Source organism: Salvelinus fontinalis, chromosome 32 (genome assembly GCF_029448725.1).
Source record: "Salvelinus fontinalis isolate EN_2023a chromosome 32, ASM2944872v1, whole genome shotgun sequence".
NCBI classification, from domain to species: Eukaryota; Metazoa; Chordata; class Actinopteri; order Salmoniformes; family Salmonidae; genus Salvelinus; species Salvelinus fontinalis.
This window is the reverse complement of record NC_074696.1, coordinates 36,657,404-36,672,835: the sequence shown is the minus strand read 5'-3', so window position 1 is coordinate 36,672,835 and position 15,432 is coordinate 36,657,404. Positions and strand designations below refer to the sequence as shown.

The following is a 15,432-nucleotide window of genomic DNA, read 5'->3' as shown; positions in this document are numbered from 1 at the left end:
GGGAGAGTGTGGTGTACATAGTGGTTGCAAAGAACAGCTCACTGAACACATATCGTATCCAACACCCTACCACTGGACGCATCAAAACTGTGCATAGGAACCTGATTATGCCAGTCAACTTTCTGCCTTTACCTTCGTGGGAGGAACCTGAGGGTCACGGATCTCTATCGAGTGGTGACGTGATCTCTGAGATGTCTGCAATGTCCAGCCAAATGGATGGGAGTGACGCCAGGACTGTCCACTGGGTAGCAGGCCTTCCTGAGTCTTCTGGGAGGATACTCCAAGAGGATGGTGAAGTCCCGGCTGATGGAAGTGAGGTGGAACAACCGTATGAAGTCCCCTTAAGTGAGGTGTGCTCAGCAGAAGTGGACCAGAGAGATATCCCCGAAGCCTACAAGAGTTCTGATTGCGAAACTCCATTCAGTGTGGATGATGTTACCTTGGTTGAAGATGCTTCGTCAGTGTGGTCTGTGACAATCTACCAGGATTCTGATCAGTCGTCTGACACTACTAGTGTTGAGTCGGTAACTGAAGGTGTGCTGGCTCCGGAGATGCGGATCTGTAGTACTCCCCATCCTGAGGTTAGACCTCTGAGCAGGGTTAGTGCTGTCTGTGACATCCCTGCTAGGTTTGTGGGTGAGGGTGTTCGGACTAGACTGGGTAGACTTATTAAGCCAGTGGATAGGTTAATCCAAACTATGTCTACACAGGAAATGAAACAGTTCTTGGTTTCTCAGTGACGGTAGGATATTGCCTACCTTTTCTTTTGTAGGAATGTAGGAAATCTAAGCATGTCTTAGAATGATTTGTGGGTTTGTCTAATATATTTGACAATTCATGTAACTTTGTGTGTAGTCCATCGGCATAAAATGTATATGGCATTTTTCGTATATGGTTGAATAAGGGATTAGCTACCCCTTATTTTTCCTAATCCTTCGCGGGATAGCTTTTCAGCTGATCGACCATTTGTGGGTCTAGAATTAAGGGACTACACTGGGTTACTCTGTCGCCCTGTGGGTGTGAATTTTTTTTCTTTCTTTGCTTTGTTACCTTCGAGGTAATGTGTTTTTGTTTTGTGCCTATAATCTAGTGTAAAACAGTGGGGGTGAATGTAGCAGTGTGATGTTGTTCCCCTAGATTACGCACCAAATTGCACACAAGGACCAATTCAAATAGGCCAGGTCAAGAGGGGATGTTAATAATCTAATAATAATAATAATAATTCAGTGTATTTTTTTATTTAATTACAGCTGCATAGCTAATGTTTTTATTTGGTGTACAAACACTTTTTCATACCAATATTGTACATACAAGTGATTGTAAAAGTTTTGTATATTTTGGTTTGGCCCATCGCGGGTTATCTGTATCCCCATACCACTTTATCGTTCTCTTTTGCCTGACCCTCGGCTAGCAAGGTATGTTGTCCTTGGCTCCGAAACTGTTTAATATAAAACCGTCATAAGGTTATACAATTTACTGTTTTGCAACCATACGTTTGTTATAGTGTGGACAGTGTAGGAATTTATGTTAACAAGTTTCACAGAGCTCACTGACTGGGGTATCTGTTGTAACTTCTAAGTACTTGCGACAGTGGTTGAGTGAGTGTACATGTGCTCGCGCAGGTGCCGGAGAGCTGTGACTGCACCAAGGGTAACGTGTGTGTTGTCTCTTTGTGTGCAGGTATGTCTTTTATTTTGTCAGAATTATGTTCTGTATAGTTTTACTTGTATATGCTGTTGTGCAGCGAGTGTGTGCACGCAGCACCTGTTAATTTCTTTTGGCGCTCTTTTGCCTGACCCTCGGCTAGCAAGGTGCCGGAGAGCTGTGACTGCACCAAGGGTAACGTGTGTGTTGTCTCTTTGTGTGCAGGGCAAATAAAAAGATTTCAACGAGCAGACCATCAGTTGTGGCAGCGTCTTCATTAAGAATTACACAACGCAGAACGAACCACGCTACACTAGCATAGTATAGACAAATAATATAGAATGGAACAAAGAATTTAAGGGAAATTCCATTACCGTGGATTGTTACAATCACTATTGTAACTACTGAAGTAAGTACTGAAATTAAACAAAAAACGTAGATATAATGGGGTATGGTTTATTTAATGGTTTATCTAATCTTGGGTGTATATTGCTGATAGCCCTTTTTTAAACTTCAACAGAATGGGCTTCTTCGTGGTTATTTTACCATATACATTTAAGGGGATTTGTCGCTACATAAACTTAGAAAATACTTAGAAAACAGTAGTAATGCATTTAATAACCCAATAAATTACATATGAAGGATTTCATATGAGCCTTTGACTCGTACATCTAGTAACAATGCAATAATAACTTAATTTGATTTAGCTAAAAAAAATGGGATGGGTTTGTTTCTTCTATAATTTTTTGGTATCTCATATGTAATTCTCAGACCTCTGACCTGATTTCTTTCTTTCAACAAATTTCATTAAATGACATTGTGCTGTTTAAATGTGAAAGTAAATCAGATTATTTGGTATTGGTAAATAAATACATAAAATTAAAAATATTTTATTATTTTTATAATTTAACCATGAAATAACAACGTTTTTGGAAACGCACATCCCATATTTTATTTTTGTCCATGCAAGAAATGATCATCCTAGATTACCCACATTTGATCCCTTTACCAATGGTCTGTACCTTGTAGTAAAATCGTCTCCACCCAGGGGCGCTAATTTGTTTTTCTGGGCTCACCATACTGATAAGAATAAGAAAAAGACAACATGGAAGTACAGTCGTGGCCAAAAGTTTTGAGAATGACACAAATATTAATTTTCACAAAGTTGCTGCTTCATTGTCTTTAAATATTCTTGTCAGATGTTACTATGGAATACTTAAGTATAATTACAAGATTTTCATAAGTGTCAAAGGCTTTTATTGACAATTACATAAAGTGGATGCAGAGAGTCAATATTTGCAGTGTTCACCCTTCTTTTTCAAGACCTCTGCAATCCACCGTGGCATGCTGTCAATTAAGTTCTGGGCCACATCCTGATTGATGGCAGCCCATTCTTGCATAATCAATGCTTGGAGTTTGTCAGAATTTGTGGGTTTTTGTTTGTCTACCCGCCTCTTGAGGATTGACCACAAGTTCTCAATGGGATTAAAGTCTGGGGAGTTTCCTGGCCATGGACCCCAAATATCTATAGTTTGTTCCACGAGCCACTTAGTTATCACTTTTGCCTTATGGCAAAGGTGCTCCATCATGCTGGAAAAGGCATTGTTCATCACCAAACTATTCCTGGATGGTTGGGAGAAGTTGCTCTCGGAGGATGTGTTGGTACCATTCTTTATTCATGGCTGTGTTCTTAGGCAAAATTGTGAGTGAGCTCACTCCCTTGGCTGAGAAGCAACCCCATACATGAATGGTCTCAGGATGCTTTACTGTTGGCATGACACAGGACTGATGGTAGCGCTCCGCTTATTTTTTCCGGATGCCCCAAACAATCAGAAAGGGGATTCATCAGAGAAAATGACTTTACCCCAGTCCTCAGCAGTCCAATCGCTGTACCCTTTGCAGAATATCAGTCTGTCCCTGATGTTTTTCCTGGAGAGAAGTGGCTTCTTTGCTGCCCTTCTTGGCACCAGGCCATCCTCCAAAAGTTTTTGCCTCACTGTGCGTGCAGATGCACACACACCTGCCTGTTGCCATTCCTGAGCAAGCTCTATACTGGTGGTGCCCCGATCCCGCAGCTGAATCAACTTAAGGAGACGGTCCTGGCGCTTGCTGGACTTTCTTGGGCGCCCTGAAGCCTTCTTCAGAACAATTGAACCGCTCTCCTTGAAGTTCTTGATGATCCGATAAATGGTTGATTTAGGTGCAATCTTACTGGCAGCAATATCCTTGCATGTGAAGCCCTTTTTGTGCAAAGCAATGATGACGGCATGTGTTTCCTTGCAGGTAACCATGATTGACAGAGGAAGAACAATGATTCCAAGCACCACCCTCGTTTTGAAGCTTCCAGTCTGTTATTCGAACTCAATCAGCATGACAGAGTGATCTCCAGCGTTGTTCCTCAACACTCACACCTGTGTTAACGAGAGAATCACTGACATGATGTCAGCTGGTCCTTTTGTGGCAGGGCTGAAATGCAGTGGAAATGTTTTTGGGGGATACAGTTCATTTGCATGGCAAAAAGGGACTTTGCAATTAATTGCAATTCATCTGATCACTCTTCATAACATTCTGGAGTATATGCAAATTGCCATCATACAAACTGAGGCAGCAGACTTTGTGAAAATTAATATTCGTGTCATTCTCAAAACTTTTGGCCACGACTGTAGATAGGGATGTTCCTCCATGGTTCCTCAAAGATCCTGTTGTTGATCTAACCTTGGTAGTGAAAAGGAAAGATTGGTCAGAAGTCAGTGATATAGGGAAACGGGTTGACAATTACATTGGTATAGGTTTTTATGCATTTTTACCGCTTTTCACAGATGGATCCAAGGACCAGACAGTGGGTGCACAGGAGCAGGTGTTTACTTTCCATAATTTGATGTGCAAATGTAGAAGACTAACAGATTAACTTTCAGTATACTCAGTTGAACTGTTTGTGATAGTAGTTGCCCTCCAGGGGGCGGAGGACATACAACCTGTCAGAAATAAGTATGCTCAGATTCCTTGTCTGTATTTAATAGTTTATCATCTGGCAAATCTAATAGGAGTTACCTACTATTGGAGGTATTAATGTTATTATGGAAAATTGAGAGACTGGGTGTAGTAGTGAGATTGTGCTGGGTCCCAGCCTATGCGGGTGTGGAAGGGAATGAAATTGTAGACCAGTTAGCCAAAAGACCTTTAAAATTAGATATCAATTATTTTAATGTTCCACTGGGTAGAGGTGAGGCCAAACGTAAGTTCAAAGCCATTTTGATAGGTGTGTAGCAGAAGAAATGGGACTCTGAGCCCAAGGGCCAACATGTATATGCCCTCCAAAGTAAGGTCGGTGGACCAAGATTCAAAGGTCAGATTCGGAAGGAAGAGGTTGTGTTTGCTCAATTGCGCCTAGGACATCATTAAATCTGGTAGGCAAGCATGCAAATGGTTTGTGTCTGGAGTGTATGGTCGCTGAAACGGTGGAGCATGTGTTATATTGTTATAATTATGTTGAAGAAAGGGAAAGATTTAAGTGTAGTGTCATTGAGGTTGGACAGGTTTGGGGGGTGGGTTGGAAGGGATTTTGGGGATGGGGAGGGTCTATTAGTAGATAGTATGGCAGTTTTTTGTCCCTTCAGAAGTACTGAGTTAGGTAGGAGGATTTAGAAATGTAGAGCTTATGTTGTAAACCGTGATTGACCACACACTCCAGCACAGTAGGTGGCGGCTTGCACCTTTAACGTTTTTTTGCCGACCGCTGTTATATTATAGAAAAGAAGACGACGACGAAGAACATCAACAACACGGATGTAGAACTGAGAGGAAGGGAGGGAGTTTGTTTTGATTTGGAACATTCTTTCCTCGTGGACGAAGCCAAACACCCAAGAGGGTGAATAACCACAAAACATGTCTAAATTACTGTATTTGAATGTGTTTCTTTCTGAGTGTTTAACGGATGTTTGGGGCTGTTGAGAAGGTGGTAGTTGAGTACCAGATCTCCCGATCTAAACAGGAGAATGACTGTCTACGAAGACTGCTAGTATGGATCACACCGGAGATAAAACGATGTACAATAGGTTCGTAGCTATGTAGATATTATCTACTCAATTAATACATTGTTTATGGCTGACTAACATCGATTCACCTATCAACAACTTTCCAGTTTAACTTTCACCATTAAATAGCTAGCTAGTGCTATCTCGAAAACCTTGTACTAGTAGCTTCTTAGACATGTCTAAAGGCTTTAGGTAGTTATAACTCAGCTTCTCTCTTATTCCCACCAGACTCCCAGCAGCTCTCTCACCCCGTCTCTGAGGGGGAGGTTGGCCCTGAGCAGCAGCACTGTGAGCAGTGGTGCTCCAGTCTGGGGCAGGAGGACCCAGAGCCCACACAGATTAGAGGCACAAAAGGAACTCAAGACCAGCCCTGAGGAAGTGCAACTTCAAGGGCAAGAGGCTAATACGAAATAGTTAATTTCTTGCTGTGTGAAAAGTGAGTGGGTTCAAGAGGACCCACTTTGGTCCTTGTTTCTTCCCAAAACTCAGACTGTGGAGAACAGAGAGTGACTCAAAACTAGTGGATCAAAAATATTTTGGCACTGTTGTGAGCGCTGCGTTAATCGAATCCGGTATCAGGATAAATAAAAAGCAAGGTCTGCTAACTTTCTTTAATTATGTTTAATTAACGCAAACAATAAATGGCAAATGCAATTTTCGTATATACGGGTTCGCTGTATCACCGCGCAGGGTAAAACAGAGAACTGGCAGGAAGTACGTAATCAGCTGTTCTTATACCGTGATGATGTAGTTCCAACCCGTCTGTTGGCCTATCACAGTAGAGGCTGAGCGTGGTTTAAACTTTGCTCAGACTATCGCCGGCACTCAGACTAGTCCCAGTCTCTGGTCCCAGTCTCTCAGATGTCCGCATCTGGTCGTTGGGTAGATTAGATCCGTCTTGTGCCGCTCCCGGTGCTACACTCAAACAGTTCCTTATTTGCTATTGTCCAGTGTCCTACCCTCCCTGGTTGGCCTGGAGATATGCACCCCTCCCCTCTCCAGATTGACCACAGTCTCTTTTTATTGTAGCCTATTGCTGTGTTTTGGCAACTTGGCCAGGCATTTTTTGCAAATGAGAACTGAGTCCGGGATATAAATCATTAAGCTGTGGTGACTGCAGATAAAGCTTCAATCACAAGGGGCATCTGACGATACTGACTCACACAACATTAGCCAATGAACAATTCCTGGTGATGAGAAAATGGTCAGACTGATGTTATTAATAACATTAAAGAATATTATATACATTCCAGAAGAGGTCTCCTTGTATTTGTTTAAGAGTATTTATCTTCAATTTTCACCTGATGCTGCTCATTCATGATATACAATAGACTCCTTCCTGTAAAGTGCAAACTATTTTTATATGCATGTGCTCTGCAGTTGTTCAGTCCCAATTCGATTATATTCATTTTAATTCCTTCTGATAAACATCCATTCATTAAAGTTCATGCAAAAAAAGTATCATCCTATATTTGTTTGATTTATTTGACAATTTAAAAACACAATACAACCACTCGTGGATACAATGCATTTAAAATCATTGAGGATGACACAATAACAAAAATGTATTTCCATTTTGGCCCTCTTGATGAAAACACAATATATACTCAAGATTATATCATGAATACATCATCTCATCAATAGGGAGGTACCATAACTTTTTTGTTGTTGCCTGTTCTCTCTTAAAGCATTCATCACCCTGTTACAGTATGACTTTTTGCCCCCTATGTAGTTATCTGTAGTAAAACCCGATCCACCCGGGGCGCCAACTTTTGTTTCTGGATTCGCCATACCCACTCATAAGAACATAAGAAGAAGACAACACGGATGTAGAACGGGGAGAGCAAGTAAAAAAAAAAAAAATATATATATATATATATATATATTACATTCCTTCTTCGTGGACGAATTATAGTTAGGCGAATAAAACCAGAGATTAAGAGGTTCTTTTGACAATAATAATACCACTACTACAAGTCTACAAAAATGTATAAATTACAGTCTTTGAATTCGTTTCTTTCCGAGTGTTTAACGGCGGCGGCAGTGGAGATTTTGGGGGCAATTGAGAAAGTAGTAGCTGAGTACCAGGAGGAGATATCCCGATCTAAAGAGGAGATTGATAGTCTACGGAGACAGCTAAGGATTACACCGGAGAAAAAACTATATAGAACAGGTTTGTGTGTATATCTCATCTACTCAATTAATATACTGTAACAGCGATGACCATTTCAACGTTTTAGTTTAACTTGCACCATGCATGATTATTTAGTCGCGGTCGCGAAATTTGTGTAATTTATGTTACGCCTTGTATCTTTGCGTGTCAAAAAAGATACACGCGTTGAATAAGATTTTATTTGACACGTCAAATAACACAATTCTATTATAGAATGTTGTGTGTGATGAATTTGCACGTGCAAGCCAAGCGCTACCACTGTCAAAGTTGTACAAAAAAGTCTGCAAACAATCACACACTGGCCACGAACGATGTGTTTACAATACCGCGTTGGTAATGGGGCATTATTTGTTCAACTGCAATTTCTGGGGTAGTTAGCTAGCACCAATACAACCAGCCTGAAAACAATTACCAGTAGAAACTGCAGTCATTTTCATGATCATTCTTAGCAATGATTTAGGAATCCTTGTGAGTAAGTATTGGTTACCTATTTGTTGTTGTGGCTACCTACTTGTTGTGGCTACCTATTGGCTAGGTAGCCACTTGTGCCTATTGACATTGAACCAGCTACTTAACCCTGTTGCCCAAAGCTAACGTTATAAGCAGGATTGGGGCAGGTAGCCTTGTGGTTAGAGCGTTGGGCCAGTAACCGAAAGATGCTGGATCGAATCCCCGAGCTGACAAGGTAAAAATCTGTCGTTCTGCTCCTGAACAAGGCAGTTAACCCACGGTTCCATTATTGTAAATAAGAATTTATTCTTAACTGACTTGCCTATTCAGTTAAAATAAAAAAACAGCCAGCTAGCTTCATGAGGCTAGGCTAGACCTGGATATGTGTTGTGAAGCTAGGCACAATAGTCGGTTTGCCTTCAAAATAAAAGTCCCAATTTGAAGTGATGCAGAAGGTGCAGAATGCTGTATTTAGACTAGATAATGTTAAACAAGGTTGGAATGTGAAGCAATGAAAATGGGTTATCGTTGATACCAACAGAACACAACTGTGAATAGTTTATGCAAATATTAGCGTAGTAGCTCTGATCACCTCCCCCTTGTGTTTATTGACATTCATATTGCACTGACATTCATATTACAGCTTTAGCTAAGGATTGGGGATCATGGAAATGGGGTATCAGTCTACTCAATACCCAATATATTTTTTCCCAACGTCCTCCTCACGGTTATCAGACTCCAAAACATCCACGCAGAATTGTTTTTCCTCAGAAATAGCCTTCCCAATAGTGTTCAATACACATAGCAGGTTGACAATACATGTGGCTCAATTCACAGTTGTTTCAGAGTCCTGCAATAAGAGCTACGATGCTGATGTTCTCGGTGTCACTGAGTAGACTGATACCCATGTCATTGAACCACAATCCATAGGTAAGGCTCTACAGTGAAATAAGTATGCCCCCAATGCAATTCTAAAGTCTAATACATCCAGTGTGATTTCAACAGAATTTAACAGATTTTTGTCAAATTAACAAATGATTGTCTTTTGTTGATTTTATATAACAACATTCTCGTTTAGCATGATCTATTCAATTATGGCATACCACCCTGCATACCACTGCTGGCTTGCTTCTGAAGCTAAGCAGGGTTGGTCCTGGTCAGTCCCTGGATGGGAGACCAGGTGCTGCTGGAAGTGGTGTTGGAGGGCCAGTAGGAGGCACTCTTTCCTCTGGTCTAAACAAAGATCCCAATGCCACAGGGCAGTGATTGGGGACACTGCTCTGTGTAGGGTGCCGTCTTTCGGATGGGACGTTAAACGGGTGTCCTGACTCTCTGAGGTCATTAAAGATCCCATGGTACTTATCGTAAGAGTAGGGGTGTTAACCCCGGTGTCCTGGCTAAATTCCCAATCTGGCCCTCAACCATCACGGTCACCTAATAATCCCCAGTTTACAATTGGCTCATTCATCCCCCTCCTCTCCCCTGTAACTATTCCCCAGGTCGTTGCTGCAAATGAGAACGTGTTCTCAGTCAATTTACCTGGTAAAATAACGGGGGGGGGGGAATAATCTACTATTTGTATTAATTTGCATCACTGTCAATGACATACTTTTATTTTGAAGGCTAACCGGAAAGTCCACTATTGTGGCTAATCCCTATTGTGGCTAGCTTCACATAGATGGGTCCCGCCACCATTATTCAAATAAGAACTGTTTTATAAATTAGGGTTATTTTAGATGATGACACTTAGCTATATAGTTAGCTAGATTATGTCGTTTTGCTGTGTTTTTTGGGAAGAACATTGTTTTTTATGACCAGCACTGTAGGTGCGCGAGACAACTTTACCAGCGTCATAACACACGTATCGATGAATCGTTTTGACATATGAAATACGTGTGATATTGTAATCAATGTGTAATAACTACGTCAAAAATGTATAAACGCGTTAAATTATTATGTGACGTCCAGTCATATTCACGTCCTGATTGGTCAACACGCTTATTTGACACGTCAAATAGTGTTCTTTCTTTTGACACGCAAAGACCAAACGGTGTTCCATAGTAATTATGCTTGTCTGCGACTGTCTTTCCCCCCCTCCAGACTCCCAGCAGCTCTCTCTCCCTGACTCTGAAGAGGTTCCCCTTGAGCAACAACACTGTGAGCAGGAGTGGTGCCCCACTCGTGGACAGGAGGAACCAGGGCCGTCACAGATTAAAGAGGAACAGGAGGAACTGAGGACCAGCCAGGAGGAAGAGCTGGAGGGTAATACCATAGAGTTTATATTTAGTGGTCCCTGTGTGAAAAGGGAATGGGATCATGAGGCCTTAAGCAGCAGCTCAATTGTAATTAGTGACCAAGTAAGACCAAGTAAACCACCATTGGATCCCACACCACCATTGGGGGAACACTGTTCTGAGCTCAGCACCATGTCTAAAAAATCTCACTACTGCGGCAAAGTATTTCCACTGAAAGCTGACCTTCAGAGGCATGTGACTCTCGCCAGGGAGAGACCCATTGAATGCCCCTACAACGCCACATGTAAACTGAAGGCCCATGTCCCACTCTGTCACGGTGGGAAACCCTGCCCTGTTTGTGGCAAGACCTTTAAAAACAACGACCATCTATCCCAGCACATGAGGATTCATACACGGGACAGGCCATTTAGCTGTGGTGACTGCGGAAAAAGTTTCTATAGCAAGGGGCTGCTGAACGTGCATATACAGACTCATAAAGGAGAGAAACCATTCATCTGTGGATACTGCGGGAAAAGCTTCTATCAGAAGGGGAATCTAAACCAACATTTACGGACTCACACAGGAGAGAAACCTTTTAGCTGTGGTAACTGTGGAAAAAACTTCAGTCGAAAAACACACCTGAGCAGGCATATCCTGACTCACACAGGTGAGAAACAGCATGGCTGTTCTGTGTGTGGTAGAAGATTCGCTGAGAATGCTGACCTGCTGAAGCATGTGGATAAAGTACACAAATAACAAAACCAGGATCAAAACCGAATGGAGAAGACAATCAGAACACAGACATCTATCACAAGATGGGAATTAAAACGCAGGATGTGGACACACACTGGATCATTCATGCTGTAGGTTTCAAATGAATAGACCTACCCTGTTGAAACATTAGCCAATTAACAATTTGGTTGTTTGTTTTGGAATGTCTCAGGGTGAAAAGATAATTTTCAGACTTTTTATACATGAAAACTTTGAACTTTCCAGAAAATGGTATCCTTGAATTTGAGTATTTATCTTGACCCAATGGTCCATTCTGTCCTAATGCTACTCATCCATGATATTATAGCGATATATTGTAGTTGCAATAGTTTTGCGGTGAAACTGCCATGTCCGTTGGTGATATTACAACAGATGTTACTTCAATGACTAACACTGCTTATTTTTTTTCTCGGACATTGTTGCACACTTGATAGAACAGCAGAGTACGTACCGCGATTTTAAATAAATAAATGAACAAAACAATAACAAATGCACCTGGAGCAACCAGTGGCGCTGTTTCACCTTTCGCGGATCTCAGCTTTAACCCAACACCTAGCAACCTTGTCACGCGATTGGAACCTCTTGGCGTAACAGTTAAGGTGTTGGCTTGACAGTCGCTAGACCCCAGTTCGAGTATCATTGTGTAGCAAAGGCTCTGTCCCGTTAACTGTACACTCCTGTGTGTGCACCTCCTGAGAGCACCTAAAACTGGTTCCCTTGTTAAATACCTGGTTCTATTTATTATGTCTTGTAATGGAAACTGTTTACCATTTTAAGAACCAAACAGAGCAAAGGGAACAAAACGGGGAGGGACCTATCTAAATGTGTCCAATAAACTCTTGTTTTTGTTGCAAAATGTTTTCAGTTTGTAGTAAACGGTCTGTTGCAAAACGTTTTGCCACAGAATCGGTTTAATGAATACACCCCTGGGTTTCTTTGTCTTTTGGTTCAGTGGCAACATGAGGATATTGTTTCGATATGCATTGAAATGATCTAATCATAAAACTATGGTGGATATATTTTGTAAATGTTTTGGAGTTAATTATGGTTTAAGAACTATGAGAATTATGACTAATAGGTTTTATATAATGATGATGAATCTCACTGCAATTATGTAATGTTGAAGTCATTATCATGATTATTCTGGTTTGGATGCTGGTTCTGAAATGTGTTGGAAATAATGATGTTGATAATCATGATAATTTTACCTATACCCATCATGAGGTTTCTACAACCCATCCTATGAATGAACGTTTATAATGTACAGTACCAGTCAAAAGTTTGGACAACTCCTCATTCAAGGGTTTTTCTTTATTTTTACTGTTTTCTACATTGTAGAATAATAGTGAAGACATCAAACTGGTACTGTAGGTGCACACTTGTCAATACACATTCAATACCGCCTTGCACACTTTTGCCTGCATCTAGCTGATAAAGGGTGTAATCATTAGTCCAACAGTTGCAAATTAGAGTTTCTATTGGACAAAATCATGTATGTTTATCCCTGTTATGTTCTGTTTTAAGATTTATTTTCAACAGAATAGGCAGAATGAATACACCCCTTATCACATGTAAACACAGTTCATTTTCATAACAGCCACGTTGTATTCCTTCTCGCATCTATGCGCTCTACTCCTCTCACCTTTTCCCTTCGTTGCTTGTGGACATCAATGCACAACTCATCAGCTGTATGTGACCAGGCGAGACAACCTTTCCAAGCCAAACCATATCATAAAGTAACGACATAGTCAACATAGCTCATAGAACGAATGCATTATAGTAAACCTGCTACAACCATGCAGTAACGTTAGTGTACAGTCAGTAAGCAGTTTAGCTCTTACACAGGCGGGCCCCGGGGGCAGATGCATTTTTAAAACCGAAAGCTTACCTTGACTTGCAAGAATTCCAGTGTTGTTGGATAATCATAGACAGCTAGCTAATATAGCATCCCTCTGTTTGAGTAGGCTAAACTAGCTAGCTACATTTGCTAGCTAAGTGAAACTGAAAGTGAGAAAAAAAGACACTTCTCCATTTTGGAAGAAATTAATTTGTTCAAAACTGTTCAACTATTGTCTTTCTCTGAGTAAACTACTCTATCTTACTCTATTCATTCTCTGATCCTTTGATTGGGTGGGCAACATGTCAGTTCATGCTGCAAGAGCTCTGATAGGTTGGAGGACGTCCTCCGGAAGTTGTCATAATTACTGTGTAAGTCTGTAGAAGGGGGTGAGAACCATGAGCCTCCTAGGTTTTGTATTGAAGTCAATGTAGCCAGAGGAAGACGGAAGCTCGCTGTGCTACCCTAAAGAGTGCTATAGAGTGCTGTTGGGGCTATTGTAGACCATTGCAAAATAGTATGTTTTCATCAATGATTTGGTGATGTGATTATATTTAGTATAGTTTTATCTAAAAAGGATAACTTTTTTAATGTTTTACCAAAATGTTTTGTTGTAAATCATTGGTCCTCGTCTGAGGAGCCTCCACTGCTCTCATAGCACACGCCTGGTCGCAAAACTATGTATAGTAGTTTAGCCTACAATTGAAGTTACCTGCTGCGTATCAGAGTTCTGCACTCAGTTCTTTTGCTGCCAGTTGCACTCGGTGTATCCATTATAGCTCAATCAATCAATCAATCAATTTTATTTTATATAGCCCTTCGTACATCAGCTAATATCTCGAAGTGCTGTACAGAAACCCGGCCTAAAACCCAAAACAGCTAGTAATGCAGGTGTAGAAGCACGGTGGCTAGGAAAAACTCCCTAGAAAGGCCAAAACCTAGGAAGAAACCTAGAGAGGAACCAGGCTATGAGGGGTGGCCAGTCCTCTTCTGGCTGTGCCGGGTGGAGATTATAACAGAACTATGCCAAGATGTTCAAAAATGTTCATAAGTGACAAGCATGGTCAAATAATAATCATGAATAATTTTCAGTTGGCTTTTCATAGCTGATCATTAAGAGTTGAAAAACAACAGGTCTGGGACAGGTGGCGGTTCCATAACCGCAGGCAGAACAGCTGAAACTGGAATAGCAGCAAGGCCAGGCGGACTGGGGACAGCAAGGAGTCACCACGGGCGGCAGTCCCGACGCATGGTCCTAGGGCCCAGGTCCTCCGAGAGAAAGAAAGAGAGAAGCAGAAAATTAGAGAGAGCCAAGATTTTTAAAATGTTCATAAATGACAAGCATGGTCAAATAATAATCAGGAATAAATCTGTTGGCTTTTCATAGCCGATAATTAAGAGTTGAAAACAGCAGGTCTGGGACAGGTAGGGGTTCCATAACCGCAGGCAGAACAGTTGAAACTGGAATAGCAGCAAGGCCAGGCGGACTGGGGACAGCAAGGTGTCAGCATGCCCGGTAGTCCTGACGTATGGTCCTAGGGCTCAGGTTCTCAGAGAGAAAGAGAGAACGAGAGAATTAGAGAGAGCATACCGGTACTTAAATTCACACAGGACACTGGATAAGACAGGAGAAGCTCAGTGGGTGTATCATACAATGTGTCCATATGGCAGAAGGAGACACATTCATAAGTAGAGTGCAGAGGCCTGCCCGTCGTCCTGCCATAGATGGAGCCCCATCTGTTCAAAAGCCCACAATTCGATCCCATCTGTTTTTCGTCAATATAGCTACACAGCACACTGAACATTCGCTGTGCCAGTTCATGCTCGGGAATCGTGAGACAGAACAAAATGTCCTCGTGAATACCACCCCCCGACATGTAGCGAACAAAGGTCAATGCATCTCGGCCCTCACAGCTAACGTCCATTTGGAGAGCATAAGGTGGGGAGTTTGAGTCGTTCAGTCAGTTTCCTCTTGATTGCTAGCTATAGCATCAATTCTTAGTTTCACATTGTTATCTGACAAAGGTATTGATGTGAGTGTCTGTGCCTCTGCCGCCCCACACATTGTTTTCACCATATCTATTGCGGCCGGTAATATCAAAGTCTACAATAGTGTGTGGTTTCATAGTGTAGCGGGCTTAGCCATTCACCGTGGGAATGATTCAAGTTCGGCCTTTTCCCATGATCTAAGGGCGCTCTAGTTGAATTTTAACTTCGATTTTAATCATTTTCATTTCGATTTTTAAGGTTAAGCACATTACAATGATTGAGAGACAAAGATGATATTAT

At 41.5% G+C, this 15,432-nt stretch overlaps 1 protein-coding gene across 1 annotated transcript; it reads left to right on the top strand.

Moving 5' to 3' along the window:
* The first annotated feature begins 7,479 nt into the window (after positions 1-7,479).
* LOC129831210 (zinc finger protein 239-like) lies at positions 7,480-13,412 on the top strand. Its single transcript, XM_055894341.1, has 2 exons — positions 7,480-7,851; positions 10,402-13,412. Exons 1-2 carry the CDS (start codon positions 7,665-7,667, stop codon positions 11,289-11,291), a joined length of 1,077 nt encoding a protein of 358 aa, XP_055750316.1. The 5' UTR covers positions 7,480-7,664; the 3' UTR covers positions 11,292-13,412.
* The last annotated feature ends 2,020 nt before the right edge of the window (positions 13,413-15,432 follow it).